This window comes from Phalaenopsis equestris, unplaced genomic scaffold, assembly GCF_001263595.1.
Source record: "Phalaenopsis equestris unplaced genomic scaffold, ASM126359v1 Scaffold000404, whole genome shotgun sequence".
Lineage (NCBI taxonomy): Eukaryota > Viridiplantae > Streptophyta > Magnoliopsida > Asparagales > Orchidaceae > Phalaenopsis > Phalaenopsis equestris.
Genome location: NW_018164846.1, coordinates 203,432 through 223,670, shown reverse-complemented (window position 1 = coordinate 223,670; position 20,239 = coordinate 203,432). Strand labels below are relative to the sequence as shown.

The 20,239-nt window shown below is 33.1% G+C and overlaps 1 protein-coding gene across 1 annotated transcript in view; it reads right to left on the bottom strand.

Moving 5' to 3' along the window:
* The window catches only part of LOC110026933 (serine/threonine-protein kinase dst1), a 97,892-nt gene that overhangs the window by 529 nt on the left and 77,124 nt on the right, over window positions 1–20,239 (bottom strand). The window contains exons 10-16 of the mRNA XM_020728158.1: window positions 13,013–13,068; window positions 12,122–12,203; window positions 11,029–11,151; window positions 10,792–10,951; window positions 3,467–3,602; window positions 378–603; window positions 78–278 (exon numbers count right to left, since the gene is read on the bottom strand). Coding sequence (XP_020583817.1) covers window positions 78–278; window positions 378–603; window positions 3,467–3,602; window positions 10,792–10,951; window positions 11,029–11,151; window positions 12,122–12,203; window positions 13,013–13,068 — 984 coding nt within the window. The remainder of the gene's footprint in view (window positions 1–77; window positions 279–377; window positions 604–3,466; window positions 3,603–10,791; window positions 10,952–11,028; window positions 11,152–12,121; window positions 12,204–13,012; window positions 13,069–20,239) is intronic.

Sequence of the window (20,239 nt, the reverse complement as noted above, 5' to 3'; positions counted from 1 at the left end):
ACAAGATGAGTAATTGGAATTCAATAGAAAGAAAAATATTAGGTAATTAGGAAAGGAAACACAAAAGTTAACAAAACCTCGTTTGTTCCTCTTCTTCCTTTCTTCATCTGCCCATCACCACTACAAAGTTCTTTTACCGCTTCTAAAGCAGTACTACCACTTACTCCTGAAACTCTATCCTCAACTATGTTGTCAGATACCAAAGCTAAAGGGGAAATGTCAATTGCCTTGAGGAAAGGTATGGGTACAGTATTACCAGCAGCACAGATGGACCATAGCTACAAAAATAGGATTGATAGAAAGTTTTCATGAAATGTTTCATTTTAAGGAAGTTTGGGCGATAGAAGCTTTAGCTTAAGAAAGGCGCAGCAGCATACTTTATCTTGTATTGAAAGACCTTTCCGGCCAATGGTAGCAGCCTTAAATGTACTAACGGCTGCAGCATTGGTGATAGTGCCGTTCACCTGAGAAGCATTGCCTGTATCTGGCTTCTGCCCGGGCATTCCAAAATAAGAAGGTGACGAATCTTGTGTTGATTGGCTATCATATATCTGTAATGTGTCTGGCTGCCTACCAACAATGGTACCTGTTGAATTTTCCACCCTGAAAAACACCATAAATCATATAACCATTTTCGCAATTTCAAGCACAAGACTACTCACAACCAGGCATAACTTGCCACATTGCTTCGTTGACATTGCAAGATAATACAGGTATCACTTTCAAGATAGCAGCAAAATAAAAATGAAAGATCATTTTCTTGTTTAATTTATGCAAACTCCAACAACTTGGTCATTTCTTTGTTCATTGACACCATTACTCAATATACATTCAGTATCTTCAATAAGTTCTTGCATAAGATGAGAAGGAACGGTTTTGCAAATTAAATTCATCTAGTGCATAGCTTAACATTTATAGAAATTGAGATTTTAATGAATGTCAAGCTGCTTGAAACAAGAGCAATGGAGCAATATGTCGATGGCGGCAGCACAGATACAGAAGAAGGTACAAATAACAAGGGCTGTTTTGAGCGCTTGAGCAAATTCATTTGCACACAATGACTTTTTATCTAAGGGTACAGGGGATATTCATGGCTAAGTAATGAGTGTTTCAACTAGCCAGCGAGAAAGAATCAGTGAGAGACGTGTATAAGTTACTTGCTGTATAATAATTCAGTGAAAAACACTTTAGACAATCATTAAGCTTGGCGATGAATGGATAGACTTCTCTTCAACTAGCTATTTATGAACTATTTGCAGCTACAAGAAAATCACAAGTCAGTAAAAGAATCAAGTCTAGATTACCACACTGCCTTGGAGCATAAATTAATAAAATATACTTGCGACAACAAATCAAAACTTGAGATGCAGCAGATACTGTAGCTGGAATGCTTATAAGCTAGCTGATAGAATCCACATGACGTCATATCGAAGTTTCAAGAATACAACAGTGTTGTTCCCAAGGAAAGCAAACTGCTTGGTTGACTAGGTTTTCCCTCAGACTCTCATATGCTCCTTAAGAACATTATTGCTAAAGACATCTAAAGGTTGACCTGAAGATTGGGTTTGACCATCTTAAAGTAGCACACCAATCATATTTCTTTTCTTTAGGCGTCTACGGTCCTTTTCAGCTAATTGCTTTTCCCCTTTAGCGAATCTGATGATATAGAGAAATTTATATGCAGACAAATTTTAGAGACGAGACAAAATAAAAAAATTTAAAAAAAAGAAGAGGATAAACAATTGAACGACAAACAAGCATGGACGGTAGTCAGAATGGAAGGGAACACCTCATGAAAGGTGACAATGAGCAACATATAGAGTTGTCAAACACAAAAATAGCTTAAGAAGACAAACTTATTGGTATCTCTCAAAGTTTATCACGTACCAGACAAAAAAAACAAACGAAGAAAACATAATGAATACTCCAGAAGTAAGACACAAAATAGAAGTTTGTGGATTAAAAAAAATAAAAAAGAGTGTCACCAAAAAAATGGATGGCATGCGATTGATTAACTAACAAATTGTGTGAATAGTATGAACAGCATTTCCCTAAAACTATCAGGGAGCATGCACGTGAATATAAAGGTACAAGTAACATCAAAAAGATAAAGATGCTTTCCTTCAATCACTCCTTTTTGCTGGGATGCACAAGGTTGTCAGCATTCAATGAGCGAAAAGGAGATCGCATTTATTTTAGAGCATTATCAGTAAGTAGGGTTTTAATTTGAGTGGAATACTAATTTTTTAGTTCTTAGCAAATATAAGGAAAACTTATAAGTAACAAATCACTAAATAAACCCAAATAACTTTCATACATAAAAGAAACAAAATGATGAAAATCAAATGAGTGGACACAAGACTTAGACCCTAGGTTTAAGTGTACCAAGTCAAAATATGCAATACCCGAAGAAGAGATAGAAGAAAGGAAGCCATGAAGGTGTTTACCATGCTCAAAGGTTTTATAATCAAATTTAGAAACAAATGAAAAAGCAAGAATGAAGCACAAAAGAGGACGCCGGAGATGGTGTACATAGAAAATAGTGTCGTTGATAAGGTCAATAATAGATGGAAAGAAAATGGAAGTAGCAATAATAAAATAGCAAATGCCTCAAACTACCAACTCCAGCAATTATTTTCTCGGTGCTGAGAACATGAAAAGTACAGTGAGAAGGATAAAAAGTTACATAAGAACTATGAGATCAATACAAAAATAACAGAATATATGAAACTATGGAGCATATAAAACAATATATAGTGTAGAGGATGGATGGACCGATGCTTTTGTGAAAATATAAGGGAGAGATCCATCAACAATAATGATATATTGAAAAGATGTCATGGTAAGTGATAAAAATAGTTATTGATTAACTATCATATATACACGAGAATTTGAAATCTAAAATGCGTAGCAACTATATAGTCGAATCAAAGGGTAAAGAATATGAGGAAATGGATTATTCAACCGTGAATATTATATTTAATCATATTTTAATAGGAAAGGGAAACTGAACCACAGTGACTACCAAAAGAAAAGATGAAGGCAATGATTGAGACATATTGAGCCACTATGAGTAGCCATTTTTTCCCAACTAACACTCATACGAGTGATTGGATCTTGGAAAATGTTGACAACATGAAATCTAACAATAGTAGCAACTACCAATATGAGAGTCTCATCCATGATTGCCATAGCCACCCCTTATACTACAAAAAAAAGATTAGTTTGATTGTGTTAAGGTAGAGAGGGTAACTCAGTGGCCTGGAGAATCAGTGGAAAGCTATGGATATGTTTCTGACAGCATAATTCACCATCATTTAAGCTTGAACAGCTTGTAGAGATGTATGAGAATTGAAGAGAAAGTTGGTAATAGGAACCCTCTTCAATTTATTTTATCGAGTACTCAAGTCAATGATGAAAAATTATTGGAAGCAAATTAAAAAACATAACTAAGATTTCAGCATACCACATTTGTGTGGACTTTCCTCCAAAATCATGCTTCAAAACTCTTCTGCTATCACTTTGATCAAGTGAAATGTCCTGTTTGTTAGAATCCTGAGAGGATCCTCCTTCAGAATGAACAACTACAGTTCCATAGTCACCTATACGCAGTTATGTTTCAGCATCAAAATTACTAAAAAAACAAGCCAGTGCTTCGCTTAATGCTTCATAACCCAAGAAAATTGAAACCAAGACAGCAAATAAAATGTATATGGCCTTAACATATTTGAATAAGTTCCAAAATTGGAAGGAAAATAAAAGCTCCACCTCCGGGGAATAAAGTAAATTAAAACTTCAGCAACACATGCACACACAGTCTAAAAAATAGCCCGAAGTATCCCAAACTCCCTTGTACCAAAATTCTAAATCTTTCAGGAGGAAGATTGATATAGCCATATTTCAACCTAATGTAAAGTTTTGTTAATATGTAGGTTTGAGATTTTCTATGACTGCAAGTCCTCATTGTTAATTATCCATCCTTAAACCTATTGTAAAGTTTTGCTTAGATTTGGTTTGAGACTTTTTATGAGTGCAGCTCCTCATAGTTAATTATCTAGCGTGATTACGAGACCAATCCTAATTAAAGTTCTTGGGCTCTATATACAGGAAGTTCATTAAGCAAATGACATTCATATTGTTGAATGCTGACGGGAAATATGATCCTGTAATTTGTGAACTCATACGATCCGGGAGAGACCCTGTGAAAAAAAGTGAGAAGAAACTGAGGGCTTTTTTAGAGAAAGAGAGAGAGCTCCTTCCTTTCTTTTACTTCCTACTTATACACCATTGAGTTTATGTGCCTGTGCCTGCACAGTGGCGTAATGAATAAAATAAAAACTACATTACAGTTTATACAGAACGGAGCTTGAGTAGACTCGTCGTTGACAAGATAATTGGCATGGATATCATGCTGCTAACAAATGATTATAAATATGCTGATACAATGGAGTTCTCTTTTATATGCCTCCAAGAACTGTTTACTGAGCTTGGTGATGAGCTCGGTGATGCAACCAAGTAGCTATCGACGAGCTTGGTAGGAGGGTTCAATTAATACATGCGAGCTTGGAAGAAAAACTCAGAAAATGTGAGAGCTTGGTTGGAGGAGCTCAATTGAAGACTTAAGCTTAGCGGGCCTGTTTGAAGAAACTCGCATGAATGTTGACGTGCTTTAGAGGTACTCGTGGGGATCTGTTGGTCAACATGAAATTTTGTATCTAGTCACCTCTAAAAATATGGTTAACGAGTACGATTGGTCTAATCAACACCAGACCTTTAAGGGCATGGTCGATGGGCTTGAACCATTAATCCCACGAGGTCCATTTAGTATTTGGGCTTTTCTATTTCTTAAACAAAAACATATTTAGACATACACATATAGATTTTGCTGATGTATGGGGGCAATGGTTATGTGAATGGTGATAAACTTTGTTAGTGTCTTTTCATTCTAACTTTAGGGATTTACTGAACGGTCCTTAGTTGAAAGAATCAAAAAGAATAGTTGTGATTATAAATTGGGATCAGGGGCCATGCTTTACAAAATTTCCCCTAAGCTTAAGGAGTGTATTATACCCAGCAACATTAAGTTAGCTGGCCTGTTGTGATTGATAAATATAGGTAGTACCAAGACAGAAGATGCCACTCAACTAAACCTAAGAAATCAGCACACTGCTTAAGCAGGCATATGCAGACACCAAAAGGTTACATTAATCAGAAGTATGAAAACAACAAAGTGAAAATCAATGCATGATACACTACTGACAACAATAAGAGCCACGAAGGATTTTAAAAACTAGGGCAAGGCTATTATGCTTCCAACAATGTAATCCATGAACATTTACTATAAATTTATCATGTAAAAGCATAAAACATCTCTGGAGTTCCTATAAATATCTTAGACATCCTCAAAAGAATATTCATTAACTATAACTTCTTCAATAAGATAAAATTAACCATACATATTTCTTGTGCCAGTCTGCATATCAAAAGCTTGGAAGAAGATGACATTAATTTTTCTTTAGACATATTAATCATATGTGTGAAAATTCTAATAAAATGATTTTAAAATTCCTCAATACTAATAATTTATAAAAAGCCTTTTGTAACCATTTTTGGTGAGTTATAGCTTAATTTATCACAAATCTATCACCAAAAACCATTACTTAAAAAGATAATGGTAACATAATAATTTAGATAAAGATAATAATTTACTATAAAAAGTGTATGCCATGCATAATGTTCAGATAAATCATATTCATTCTAATTAGAATTCTTAAACTAATCATATAATTCCATGAAATAACATGCAATCATGTTTAAGTTTATGTTTCAAATCAAAATTGTGAACTTAACAATAAATCTTCTGCAAAATGACTGAACATATCCAATTAATTTCATTTTAGAAATTTCAACTTATTGGGAATCAAATATATTATAATATTCAAATAGATACTAAATTATCAAATTCTCTAATATTATTCCTTCTAATGAATTCAACAACAAAAACTTTATCCCACTAAGTGAGGTTGGCTACATGAATCCTTTTTCTCCATTGCGTCCTATTTAGTGTCATATTTTCATTTAAAATCTAAAAAATTAAGATCATTTTTTATACAATATGCCCCAGTCTTCTTAGGTCTGCATTTGCCTTTCTTAACATAAGTCGAATCTAAAACATCTACTCTTCTAATCGGATCATCACATGGTCAACGTTTAATGTGACTAAATCATCCAAAACGACTCTCTAATTTTGTTTGTCACGGGGCCTACACCAATCCTATCACGGATATATTCATTTTGCATTTTGTCTCTAAGTGTAAAGCCACTCATCCACCTAATCACACTCATCTCGACAACACTTAACTTAGTTTTATACTTCTCTTTTAAAGACTTTTCTCTTTTAAAGGCCAACATTCAACGCCATAAAGCGTTGCAGGTCTCACCACCATTTTATGAAATTTTCCTTTCAACATAAGCAATACTTTTCTATCACAAAATAGGCCCAAAGAATTCCTCCACTTCAACCAACCAACTTGAATTCTACTAATAACATCCCCATAAATATCACCATCACTTTGAACAATAGACCCGAGATATCTAAAGCGTACACACATTTTAATAATTTGATCACCCATAGTTACATTTCTATCACAAGAGCTACTACTACTAAAATTGCATTCCATATATTTAGTTTTAGTTCTACACAAACGAAGGCCTTTAGACTCCAAGGTAGACCTCCATAATTCAAGTTTTTCCTGACCTTTTTCTATCATCTTATCCGCGAGAAGGATATTATCAAAAAAAAACATACACCAAGGTACAACCTCCTGTAAGTGTCCCGTAAGACCATCCATAACTAAAGCAAAAAGATATGGGCTTAAAGTCGATCTATGATCTAAACCAACAGAAATAGAAAAAATATTTGGTCAATCCTCCTTCTGTTCGAACACAAGTAAAAACACTTGTATACATATCTTTAATGACTTGAATATAAGTCCTATCAACATTTTTCTCTCAAGTACTCTCCAAAGGATATCTCTCAGAACATTATCGTAAGCCTTTTCTAAATCAATAAAAATCATATGTAGATCCTACTTATTATCTCTGAACTTCTCCATCAAATCTCTCAATAAATGCATAGCTTCCATAGTAGACCTGTCCGGAATAAATCCAAATTGATTATAAGAAATCTTTGTAATACGTTTTAACCTATGTTCAATTACCCTCTCCCATAATTTTAAAGTATGACACATCAACTTAATTTCTCTATAATTTGCACACTCTTGTGCATCCCCTTTATTCTTAAAAATGGAGACCAAAATACTCTTCCTCCACTCCTTAGACATCTTTTTAGTTTTTAAAATAATATCAAAGAGTTTAGTAAGCCAAGGAACTCCCAATCTCCTAAATATTTTCACACTTCAATTGGGATATCATCAAGTCCTACACACTTTCCACCCTTGGTTTTCTTTAAAGCCACATCAACTTCTCTTTTACTAATGAGAAGGTAAAAATGCAATACTTTATTATTATTAAAGGTATTAAGATCACTTAGGTCGATCGTATTTTCCGAAACTTGATTAAAAAGTTTATCAAAATAACTCGCCAACCTATTTCGATTATCTATTTTTAAGAACCGTACTTTTTTATTTTCATCTTTAATATACTTTACTTAGTAAAATCTTTACTTTTCTTTCTTCATTTGACTAGTTTACACATATATTTTTCAACCTTCTCAGTATCTAATATATTATAAAAATCACTAAAAGCAGAACTTTTAGCATACAAATTGTTCTCTTAGACCCTCTACAGATCGTTTGATATTTTTCTTAGTTCTCTAAACTTTTACATTTAAACCAATTTTTATAAAATAGCTTCTTATATTTTATCTTTTATTGCACATTACTATTCCACCATTGACTATTTTTATTAAAAATAAACTTTTTCTTCTGATTCTCCAAGTACAACTTTTGTCACTTATTTAATAGTGTTTGTTACTTTATCCCACATAGAATTTGCTTCTTCATGAACATCCCAAATTTTGAAATCTTGAATTTTACTCATAAAATTAATTTTATTTGTATCTTTTAAGTTTCTCCATCTAATTCTGCAATGACGAGTCCTATTTTTTATTTTACAACTATTCATCTTAAAATCTAGAACTAATAAAATGTTGTGAGTATTTAAATTCTCGCTTGGAATGACCTTACAATCTTTATATTCTCGACGATCTCATCTTCTCATAAGAAAATAATTAATTTGTGTTTTATTAGATCATTCTTATAAACAATAATATGATCATATCTTTCTTTTTTAATAAAGTATTAGCAAAAACAAAATCATACGCTAAAATTCACCTCATAACAGTTGCCTTAATATTTTTTATAATCAAAATCAACTCAATTTTGCTTAAAGTACATCATTTATATTTTTTTTAAACATGTCCTAGTGTCTTAGTTTTAATTATGATGGTGCAAATAAGAATTTATAATAATTTTACGCGAGATTTACAATCTTGAATTCCTAAATTATAATGCAACTAATGATGCCATGCACACAAGAAAATTAAAATCAGATCGAAGTTTTTTAGTTCAAAACACTACCATTCAAATAATTCTTTCCTAACTTTTGATGAAAACCTAAGAATATAAAGAATATAGCTCAACAATAAATTAGAAGTCAACGAGATATATTAAGTTCAACAAGAATTTAAAATAACAAAAATCCATTGCTCAATTGGAATTCACACCACAATTGAAATCTAATTGAAACAAATGTGACAAAAATCAAACACGCTTGTGAAACCAATCACAAATTATATAGAAAAGAGAACAAAGAAAATTTCACCAAGTCAAGAAAATTCAAGTCTTATGCCAAAATAAGGAAATAAATTTCCCTGGAAATTTAAAATTTGCACTTATACCACCCTAAAAGAAATCAACATATAACCAAGCAGAGAAAAGATTAAGGGGTTCTTTGGTTTAAAGAATTTAGGATGTAAAGTAAAATAAATACATGTATTTTAATATTTATGTGTCTGATTAAAATGAAAAAAAAAAACGGAGTCGGAGTAAAATTTTAGTGTATTTGGGAGAATCCCGCCTAGGCCATTTCTGCCGCAATATCTTTTCAGCCAAAAAGAGCGAAAAAGACAAACTCAACGTGTTTCTCCTTGGTGAGCGTCATCTAGTTCGTGTGACTGTCTTCTACTTCGCGCAGCTGTTTTCTCTTGCGTGTGGGTTTCATATTTATCTCTTTAGTGACGACATCCCAATAATACTCTGAGAATATTTTCCCCCTTTACCAGCATGACCCCGAGAACGCTAGCCACGACTAGCTGACCATGGACATCTCTTTATGAGGGAGACGAGGCTCGACTTTCTGATCTATGAGGCGGACGCTGGACTTCACTTGTTGTGCGGACTCAAATTGTCTAAAAAGCACTAAAAACAGTAGAAAAACCATGGTTTGGTTCATTTAGAATTTTTTGTGGTTAGTTTTTTTGTTAATTTATTCGGATTTAATTAATCGTTGCCCTCCCTTGTATGGAGTTGTTGGTAGCTCTACAACATGGTTTGGAAGTGTGATGTTTGCTTAATATACAAAGATCAAGGTTTAAAGTGAGGATTACATAATCAACTTTCATCATTTAACTTATTATCATTTGACATGATTATAGAATCAACTTTCATATATCAGTAGTTCCTAATCAATAGGATAACAAGTGAATAAGGTACATGCTTACATCGCAAGTTGCACCAAAAATAAATTTGATTGTCTATATTGTTTCTTGATGCAATTGACGGGCTCGAACTCATTTTTCATGAACACAACGCTTGCAAATAAAATTTTAAGTTAGACATTACATGTACCAAATGAAAACTAATTACAACTTGATCTGTACTAGACTCGAGTCGGATTAGACCGATTTTGATATCATTGGATTGGTCTTATCGAGATAGTAAATTTGACTATGAACTTGTTGAAATCAGAGTCAGGATGATCCTAAATTTGAATTTAAAATATCAATTATTAAAAATGCATCAAGATTCATGTTTGATGATAAAAAAATTCTTAATGACATATCAATATGATATATTAATTTAATTGTATTTTATTACAAGTTTTAAATAAATATTAAAAATAATATATCAATATTTATTTTATAGACAACCAATCAAGCTCAAGTATTTTGAATAAACTATATTTTTACCTTACGTGCATATAATCCAAACAGAAAAAATAATTTCCCTGCATTTATTTTACAGATAGCCAAACAACATACTAAAGGCATAATACACTACAATCTCTTTTACTCTACGGTAAACGAAAAGACCCCTAAAAAAACTGTAAAATATTATTAAACAAAAATTTCCTACACATGCCTCGAAGTTGTGTATAAATAAAAATCTAATTTGCTATGATTGGCTACTTTTGGAGTTGCTCAATTCTTAATCTAAAAATTGTATAAAATGGAACAGTAACACCAAGTAAAAGTCAAGATAGCATCAAACAAAATACATCACCCAAATGGCCCAAAAGTCAACAAATAATTCATTTAACATAGTAAGGTAATAATCGAAGGCATGACTGCCAAAGCAAATGCCGGTACAGGACACAACACCTGCACTAGGAGCCACAAAACGTGATATTCCTGGAACTAAACTAGACAAAACAATTTAAAAAGTTAGTCTACAAGCTATGCAGTGGATCTGTTGACAAAACATTCAATTAGAAGGGATATTTATGTGTTGGATTCCAGACAAAGGAAATTTTGTATGTAAGAAAGTATACCGATGTTTTTTGCAGAACCCAGTTCAGTGTAATTGGTTAATTGACTCGAATCACAGCCTTCAGGGACTTTATGTACCGCTTCAGGAGTTTTTTGAGGTTTTGAAGGAACAGTGTCTCCGTAACTTCTATTTATAATTGTTGATTTATCAATCGTTGCTGCCTATATTGCATCCATGTCGTTTAAGTACAAATTGAGTCCTCAAACGCAAACAATAAATCTACAACAATGATTATAACCTGGGCTTGGGCTTGGACTTGGGCTTGGGGTTGGGCGGCCATTGCTGACCTAATCTGCCGAGCCCTTTTGATCATTGGCAGCATCTTTGAAGCTCCCCAGTGACCCCTTTCGATAAATTTGTGCTGCATTGAAAAAGAAAATTAATGGATCCATGAACGAAAAAAGATGAATTAAAGATCAAATTACTTTGTAGATGGATTTTTTTTCAAGCATTATCACACCACTATAATCTAACCCAATAATTACCATTGGACGAACTTAGCAAGTTGGTGAAAGATAGACATACTTAAAAAATAATTAAAAAAAAAAATTCAGCAATTCATTTCATCTAATCACCCACGCATGATTTGTTCATACATGAACAAGCTCTCGAGAAAATGAATCAGGCAATCCCATATAATAGAAACACACAGAATAATAATGAAGTTAATTTGTAATAGATTATCCATAATAAAAATCCTTCAAAAAACCCACAAATAAAATAGATAGTTGATTCATGTGGAAAAACGAAGAGGCTGGGGTAGTAGGGTCTTTGATTTTTGTTGTTCCACAGTTCAGTTATTCCACTTATTTTCACTAAAGCATTTTCACTTAAACGCTTTAGTGTACCTAAATAAAAAGGCTGCTTTTATTGCACAAAATCCCACCAGGGTGATTGGGTGGGGTCGATGCAGATAACATCACCGCAACATTGCATGGAACCTTTTCAGTTTTTTCAAAAATTAAATTAATAAATTGTGAATGGAAATGGAAATTGAAATTTGAGAACATTTTACTTGGAAGAAGTATTAGCTGGGCAAGCTCACAAAAATTAGATTTAACATTACACCAAATACATATGCTTTGTAAACACTAATAGCAGCTGCTTGAATTGAAGACTAGAATCATCGATAAGCTAATATATGCATATTAAAAAAGGAATTAAAGACTTAAAGAGGCATTATGTATGATGAGCATTAAATAAAAAGCAGGGTTTCAAAAAGACTGAGAAAGCAAATCACTATCTAAAAACAAATTTTCAAGAAAAAAAACGACGAAAACATCTCTGAGATGTTAAATGTGCGCAAATCAAATTCTGAAATATAGTCATACCTTCAACATTTCAGTAGCAGGAGGACGCAGACGTGGATCTTTGGTCAAGCATTTTGCAATAAAATCATGAAAAAGTAGAGACCTAAAATGGAATGCAAAAGATAATTATAACTACAGCACAGCCCATCAGGCCTAAGGATTTTTGAAGACAAACAATAGCAAGAACCAAACTACAAAAAAGCTCAGTTTACATGGTGGCTTCAATAGACAGAAAGTTAGATTTTAGAGTCAAAGAGAAAACTCCATAGTCAAGCTTTGTAGGAATCACCAGAGTCAGAGATTTGAATGTTGTGAAGTGTCATCTTAGCTTCATCATTTGAAAAATGAACCCAAAAAAATAAATAAATAAAACAACCCAGGAAGGTTAAGAGCAGCACACTAAGAATGTGCTTAAGAAAATATAATGCCCATCACATAATAGACTGATATGCCAAATACTTCATTATTTGAAAAAAGACCATCGTCAATTGGCAAAGATGCATAATACAATACTATCAAGGACAATGGTGCAGGTGCAACTACAACCAGTAACAAAACTCTATTAAGCATGGCAATTACGTAAGAATCAGAAGATATAAAATTCTATGCAGATTTCACACGTGAGAATATATAATTGCTAAAAGAACTAGTAATATAAGCATATCACTTTGCTTTATCCAAAACTAAACCAAAAAGACAAAAGACAATCCAGGAAGGTTAAGTAACACAATCTAAAGATGTCAAAATGAAAAGTGGAATGTCCAAATCCAAAACTAAACCAAAATAGCACAATTACAACTAGTAACAAAAATCCGCAGAATATATCCATATGATATTCGCATGTAGAAACAAAAGATAAAAAATGAAGGCATGTGACGAAACATAACATAAAAAAAAATAGTACAAGCATACCACTTCTCTTTATCCTCAAGCATTGGAGCTGGCTCCCTAGATATCATGAATAGCACCTAAGAATATAGGAACGTTAATCAGAAAATCTAAACAATTAAATCATAAATTACAAAAGGCAAAAAACCAAATATACTTGGAAGTTTGATATGAACTTATGAAATAGCCAGGCAACTGCACAATAAAAGCAGCAGAACCATGAGGAATTGTAAAAATGATTTTTTTATTAATTAAGTTAATTAAAAAAATGAAATTGCCTACTCACGATACCTGCGAAGCAAATTTGTTCGAATGAGACTCACCGCCCACTGCTATTAATCGAAGGCTCATCTCCCTCATTTGAAGCAAACACGTGATACAACAGGAGAGGAGCGAGAGTAAGTGAGGCAAAGGAGGAGCAGATTTGGCGCAGTCGCGCGAGCATCACTGTGAGAGGGAGAATCGTGTCTCTCATGCAATGAAAAAGTGCAGGGACTGAGTATAGTGTGCAAGAAAACACAAACGCTAGTCAAGCAGGGTAGGTGTGCGTGAGAAGCTCAAGCGAGCGATTCAGCAGCTGAAGCACGAGCCTTCTTGATGTGTCAACGATTGACAGTAAAGGAGGGAGATCGAGCACAAGAGCAAAAGAAGGGGGGAAACCAAGCGGCTTTTCCCAAAGCTTGAGAAGCTTTCCAAGCCCGAGAGATGATTGAGCGAGCATCTGCAAGCTCCGAGCACAGGAAAGGACAAGGCAATGAGGAAACAGTTGGGGTGGCATACAACTTTAGGTAACAAATTTTAAACTGAAAATTAGATTTTTTTTTTATATATATGTATCTTCGTCCTAATGCGCTAATTGGGTTGAAAATCCAGAAACTCTAAGTTTAAAATTCCTAAGTTTTGTTAAATTATTGTCAGGGTTTTGAGAGAAATATTTGCATTGAAAGAAATGTTGAATTTCTATGTCCTTAGGCAAGAAATTCGAAATCAGAATTTAGAATTCAGAGTTTTGTGTTTTGAAAATCTTCAGAAAATCTTATAGTTATATTTTTAAAAACTGTTGTTAAAATTTTAAGGTTTTGGGGTGTTGATTGAAAACAATAAAATTTCTTTGAGGGAGGATTTTCAAGCATGAAGTCTAATTTCGATATTTAATTGTTGGTTTCTTCACTAATTTATTTTAAAGTAAATTAAAAATTTAAGAACCCTAAGTTTGTCAATTATAAATCTATAAAAACCGGCATGTTGCATAAGAAATTATCTTAATTTATTAGAATTATGAAATTCAATAAGACAAAATAGAGAAAAACGATTAATGTAGCCGACCCCCTTAAAGGGATAAAGGCTCGTTGTTGTTGTTGTTGTAAGTTTAAAAGCATAGTTAAGTTGCTTCTACTCAAGTGCCAATAAGAATTTTAGGAAAAACAACAACAACAACAAAGCCTTAATTCCACTAAATGGGGTCGACTACATAAATCTTGTCTCCATTGCGTCCAGTTTAGTGTCATATTTTCATTTAGTTCTAGTAAATTAAAATCATTTTTTATATAATAAGCCCAAGTCTTTAATAAGCCCAAGCCCAAGTCTTCCTAGGTCTACCTCTGTCTTTCTTAACACAAGTCGGTATCCAAAACATCTACTCTCCTAATCAGATAATCAGATGATCGACGTTTAATGTGACCAAACCATCTCAGACAACTTTCTCTAATTTTGTCCGTCAGTCCGTCACAGGAGCCGTCACAGGAGCTACACCAACTCTATCACGGATATATTCTTTTGACATTTTGTCTCTAAATGTAAAGCCACTCATCCACCTAATCATTCTCATCTCCGCAACACTTAACTTATTATTATGTTTCTCTTTTAAAGGCCAACATTCAGCGCCATAGAGCATTGCAGGTCTCACCACCGTCTTACAAAATTTTCCTTTCAGTTTAAGCGGTACTTTTCTATCACACAAAAGGCCCGAAGCATTCCTCCACTTTAACCAACCAACTTGAATTCTACTATTAACATCCCCATCTATATCACCATCGCTTTGAACAACGGACCCAAGGTATCTAAATGGTTCACACCTTTTAATAATTTGATCACCCAATGTCACACTTCTGTCACTAGAGCTACTACTACTAAAATTACATTCCATGTATTCAGTTTTAGTTCTACTTAAATGAAGGCCTTTAGACTCCAACGTAGACCTCCATAATTCAAGTTTTTCCTGGGCTTTTTCTCTTGTTTTCTCCACGAGAAGGATATCATAAGCAAAAATCATATACCAAGGTACATCATCCTGTAGATGTCCAGTAAGACCATCCATAACTAAAGCAAAAAGATATGGTCTTAAATTCGATCCCTGATGTAATCCAATAGAAATAGAAAAATATTTGGTAAATTCTCCTTCAGTTTGAACACAAGTAACAGCTCTAGTATAAATATCTTTAATGACTTGAATATATGTCATATCAACACCTTCTCAAGAACTCTCCAAAGGATATCTCTTGGAACCTTATCGTAAGCTTTTTCTAAATCAATAAAAATCAAATGTAGATTCTTCTTATTATCTCTGAACTTCTCCATCAAACCTCTCAATAAATGTATAACTTCCATAGTAGACCTGTCCAACATAAATCCAAATTGATTAGGAGAAATCTTTGTCATGCGTCTTAACATATGTTCAATTACCCTCTCCCATAACTTTAAAGTACAACACATCAACTTAATTTCTTTATAGATTGCACACTCTTGTGCATTCCTTTTATTCTTAAAAATGGGGACCAAAATACTCTTCCTCCACTCAGGCATCTTTTTAATTTTTAAAATAATATTAAAGAGCTTAGTAAGCCAAAAAACTACCAAATCTCTTAAAATCTTTTCTTTTCTTTTTGTTTTGGCGTCACAGATTGTTCTCGACTCTCTACAGGTCGTTTGATATTTTTTCAGTTCTCTAAGCTTTTACATTTAAACTAATTTTTATAACATATCTTCTTATATTTTATCTTTTCTTGCACATTATTATTCCACCACCAACTATTTTTATCAAAAAAAAAAATTTTTTAGATTCTCTAAGCACATCTTTTGATACTTTTTTAATAGTATTTGTTACTTTATCTCACATAACATTTGTTTCATCATGAACATCCCAAATCTTGAAATCTTGAATTTTACTCATAAAAATAATTTTGTGTCTTGCAGGTTCCCCCATCTAATTCTACGATGATGAGTCTTAGTATTCTTTATTTTACAACTCTTCATCTTAAAATCTAGAACTAATAAACGATGTTGGGAACTTAAATTCTCACTTAGAATGACCTTCCAATCATTACAATCTCGACGATCTCTTATTCTCATAAGAAAATAATCAATTTGTGTTTTATTAGATCCACTCTTATAAGTAATAAGATGCTCATTTCTTTACTTGAATAAAGTATTAGTAATAACAAAATCATATGCTGAAACAAAACCTAAAATAGCTCTACCTTATTCATTAGTTACTCCAAAACTGTAGCCACCATGAGCATTTCTGAAGTCTTCTACCACTCTACCGACATGTCCATTTAAATCTCCTCCAATAAAAATTCTTTCTTCAAAAGGTATCATTTATATTGAGTTTTCTAAGTCATTACAAAATTTATCTTTAGACCCTGTATCTAAACCTACTTGAGAAGCACAAACACTCATAATATTAAAAATCTTAGTATCAATGATAATCTTAAGGGCTAAAATTTTATCTCTAACTCTATTAATTTTTACAACATTATCTTTCAAACTCTTATCTATAATTACACCTATATCATTTCTAATGCGACTCTTACTAGAATACCAAAGTTTAAAACCTAATTATCAATCTCCTTGGCATTTTCTCCAACCCATTTAATTTCTTGAATACATAAGATATTAATTTTTCTATGAATAATAATATCAACTAATTCTATTAATTTATAATTGAGAGTACCTATATTCCAAGATTTTATCCTAATATTAGTTTCATTAGTTTCATGGACTAACTTCTTTACTCGCATTCATCTGCAATGTGAGAATCCTTGCTTATTTGACACTACACCCGGGCGTCAGTGTAGCGGCCCTTGCACACTTTTCACTGTATTCAGTCTATAAAGCGCGACGCTTCTAGGGGACGTTCTAGCACTTACACAATGATCAAAAAGATTCATGTCATGATTTTTTTTCGACATATTTTACGGTGGTTGTTGAGTACTTAACGTAACCCTCCACTTTTCACATATTTTACGGTGGCTGTTGGGACCGACAATGAGTGTTTAGATTGAATTTTAGGAAATATAACTCTAAAAATTTAATAGATTGAATTATAATATATTATCATACATACATTAATATAAGTTCATAAAATAGTTACTATGAAGACGGATGTGTAAGTTACTTATATGGAAACAACTTAAGCAAATAAACTTGAGCAAGCAAAAGGATGAGACGATGAGAAAATGGTAGGGGCTGGCATCTTTAGAAAAGCAATTTTAAACCAAAAGTTAGAATTTTTTTTAATGCATCTTCCCCCTTAATGCTAAAGCTAATTCCGCTGAAAATAGAAAAACCCTAAAGTCTAAAACTCCTAAGTTTTTGCAAAATTATTGTTAGGGTTTTGGAGGAAATAGTCGACAAAGAGAGAAAAATTGGATTTCTTCATCTTTAGGTAAGAAATTCAAAATCGAAATAGAGTTCTATGTTTTATGATTTCTGCAATATTATTGAAAAATATCATAAAACCCCAAGTCATGTTTTCTAAAATTGTTGTTAATGTTCTAGGATTTCGGTGTGGTGGCTGAGAAAAAAACAAAGAATTTTGCTGTGAAGGAGGACTTTCAGGTATGAAATCCGATTTCAGTATTTAATTGTTGTTTCTTCACAAATTCATGTTAAACTAACTTAAAAATTTAAGAGCACCAAGTTTAAAAGCAAAATTATGTTTCTTGTAACTCTAGTACACCATTTTAAGAAAGTTAATCAAAATTCTAAACATTTATTTGATTGAATTGTAATATATTATTGTATATATATCAATATAAGTTGATACAAGAGTTAGTATGAATACTAATAAGGATTTGTTAGCAAATTACTTATATGAAATAACAAATGCTAACTTAAAGCAAAAAAATTACAAGTGATTCTGTTATGAAAGATAGACAAAAATATAGTAGAAGCTAATTAAATCCAATATGTTATTAAAGATACATCAAAAGAATAAATTAATTTTAGAAAGGACATCTGACCATACTAAGTGGGTAATCATGTTTTTACTTTGTAATAGTTTTTTTTCTATTTATGAAATCTATTCCAAATATTATCAGTGTTTTTAGTATTTTATTTTTAAATGCAAAGATTTTTTTTTAAAATGTTGAAATTGGCTAAAACAGATTTTAAATAAAAAATAAAATAGCATATAGAAATTTAAATGTGGAGTCACTGCTTTGTGGTACTGGCTGGAGAAGCAATGTACTCGTGTACCTAAAAAAATGAAAATTGTTACCTATCTTTTTTTGTGATTTTTAGAAAATGTGTATCTTTAGTACACATATAGACGATGACTTCCATTGACAGATGTTGTATATGAAATAAATGAAAGTAACAATAAAACTATCTTATTTGTATTCTCATTTTACAGTTGTCACTAGTTTTTTATAAAACTGAAAATTTACTAATTTAATATCATAAAATATGAATTATTATAATTTAGAGACATTTTCCAACTGGGTCGTTTAAGTCATATCTCTAGTTACTAAAACTTTAAAGAAGATTTTATTTATAGTAGATGGATCCTAGAGATCATGTTTAGAGACAACGAAAAGCCCAGAGATATAGGTACACCATTTTAATTTTATATTTCTACAAGTTGCAAAAGTTTTAAATCTGAACTGATTGTGAAAATTTTAAATCTAAATGAATTCTGTAAATTAAAATTTTGTATATATAATGTAACTTTTATGTTTTGTACAACTTCTAATTATATAAGATTTTTTTTAGAAATGAAAATGTTAAGATAAAATTTTCTCCATCCAACCGTTTATTCCCACGCTAACTAAGAAGGCAACTACAAGTTTGCTACGTACGAAATGGTGGAATTGAGGCTTGGGGGTTAAGAAGGAAGCAGAGCAGGGCATCGTTTCTGGAGTTCCACTCGATGGCAGGGAGGAAAAGGATCAAAGCGGCTGTAGTTTTGTGTGTGGGACAAAGAGGTTGCGGCTTTGTGCAGGTTAAGACAAAGCGGATCACACAAACTGTAGACAAGAAGTCGCGTGTTCTGTGTGCTCTAGATTTATCCTTGTGATTGAAGATGTCAAGAGACAGAAAAAGTGCCAGAAGTAAAGGATTGAAACTTTTTTGGAAGGTAGATCCTGAAATTCTGAAGGTCTTGATTGGACTCATACAGGGAGCTAACGTTTCAACGAGAGTCATTAACTCAACACATGCTCTGACACAGATGAAACTAGATCTCCCTCCAGTGGATCAGAAGCTTGATGAACCGGCCACATATCTAAATTGGTCGTGTCGAATCGAGACTGCTCAAGTAGGGAAGAGACTAGAATGATACCTAATGGAGGTCGAGGCAAAGAGTGGCAATGTTGAGGGAAATGAGTGGAGGACCGCAAATGCATTGATTTACACATGACTACTCAATTCGAAGGTTCCATTGATTGTCTCATCCGTGGATGGAATTCGAAAAATAAAGACATCTAGGCAAAGCTGAAGAAGACCTATGCTGGAGCTGAGAATCCCATGAGAGTGTTCCAGATTCAATGTGAGATAGAGGCAGTGGTTCAAAGTGATAGATCGATTCAGGTGTACTCCATAGAACTGGAGCGGCTATAGCAATATCTTGCTCACTTCTCACTAATGACGAGCTGTGGTGATCTGGGGTGCAAGAAGGGGGAGACCTTTGCACATATGAAAACTATGCAGTTTCTAGCTAATTTGAACCCAACCTTTGATCAAGAAGATTGGTTCTCCAAGCCCAGGCAACAATTCATGAGGCCAACACCGCAATGATATAGGAGAGTTGCATGAGGCCACACTCTGAGCCGAGTGAACTTCCAGGTACGGGATCAGCTTTGACTGCCTCGAGCTCAGATATGACATGCCTAGGGGGAAACCCACAAGTGCTAAAGCTGTAGAGAAATGGGATACCTAGCAAAACTTGTCCAAAGCCACCCAAAGAGAAAAACAGGTGGAAGTATACAATTTAGAGGCTGTGGTCGTAGCTGTGGAGGCCAAAAAGGTGGT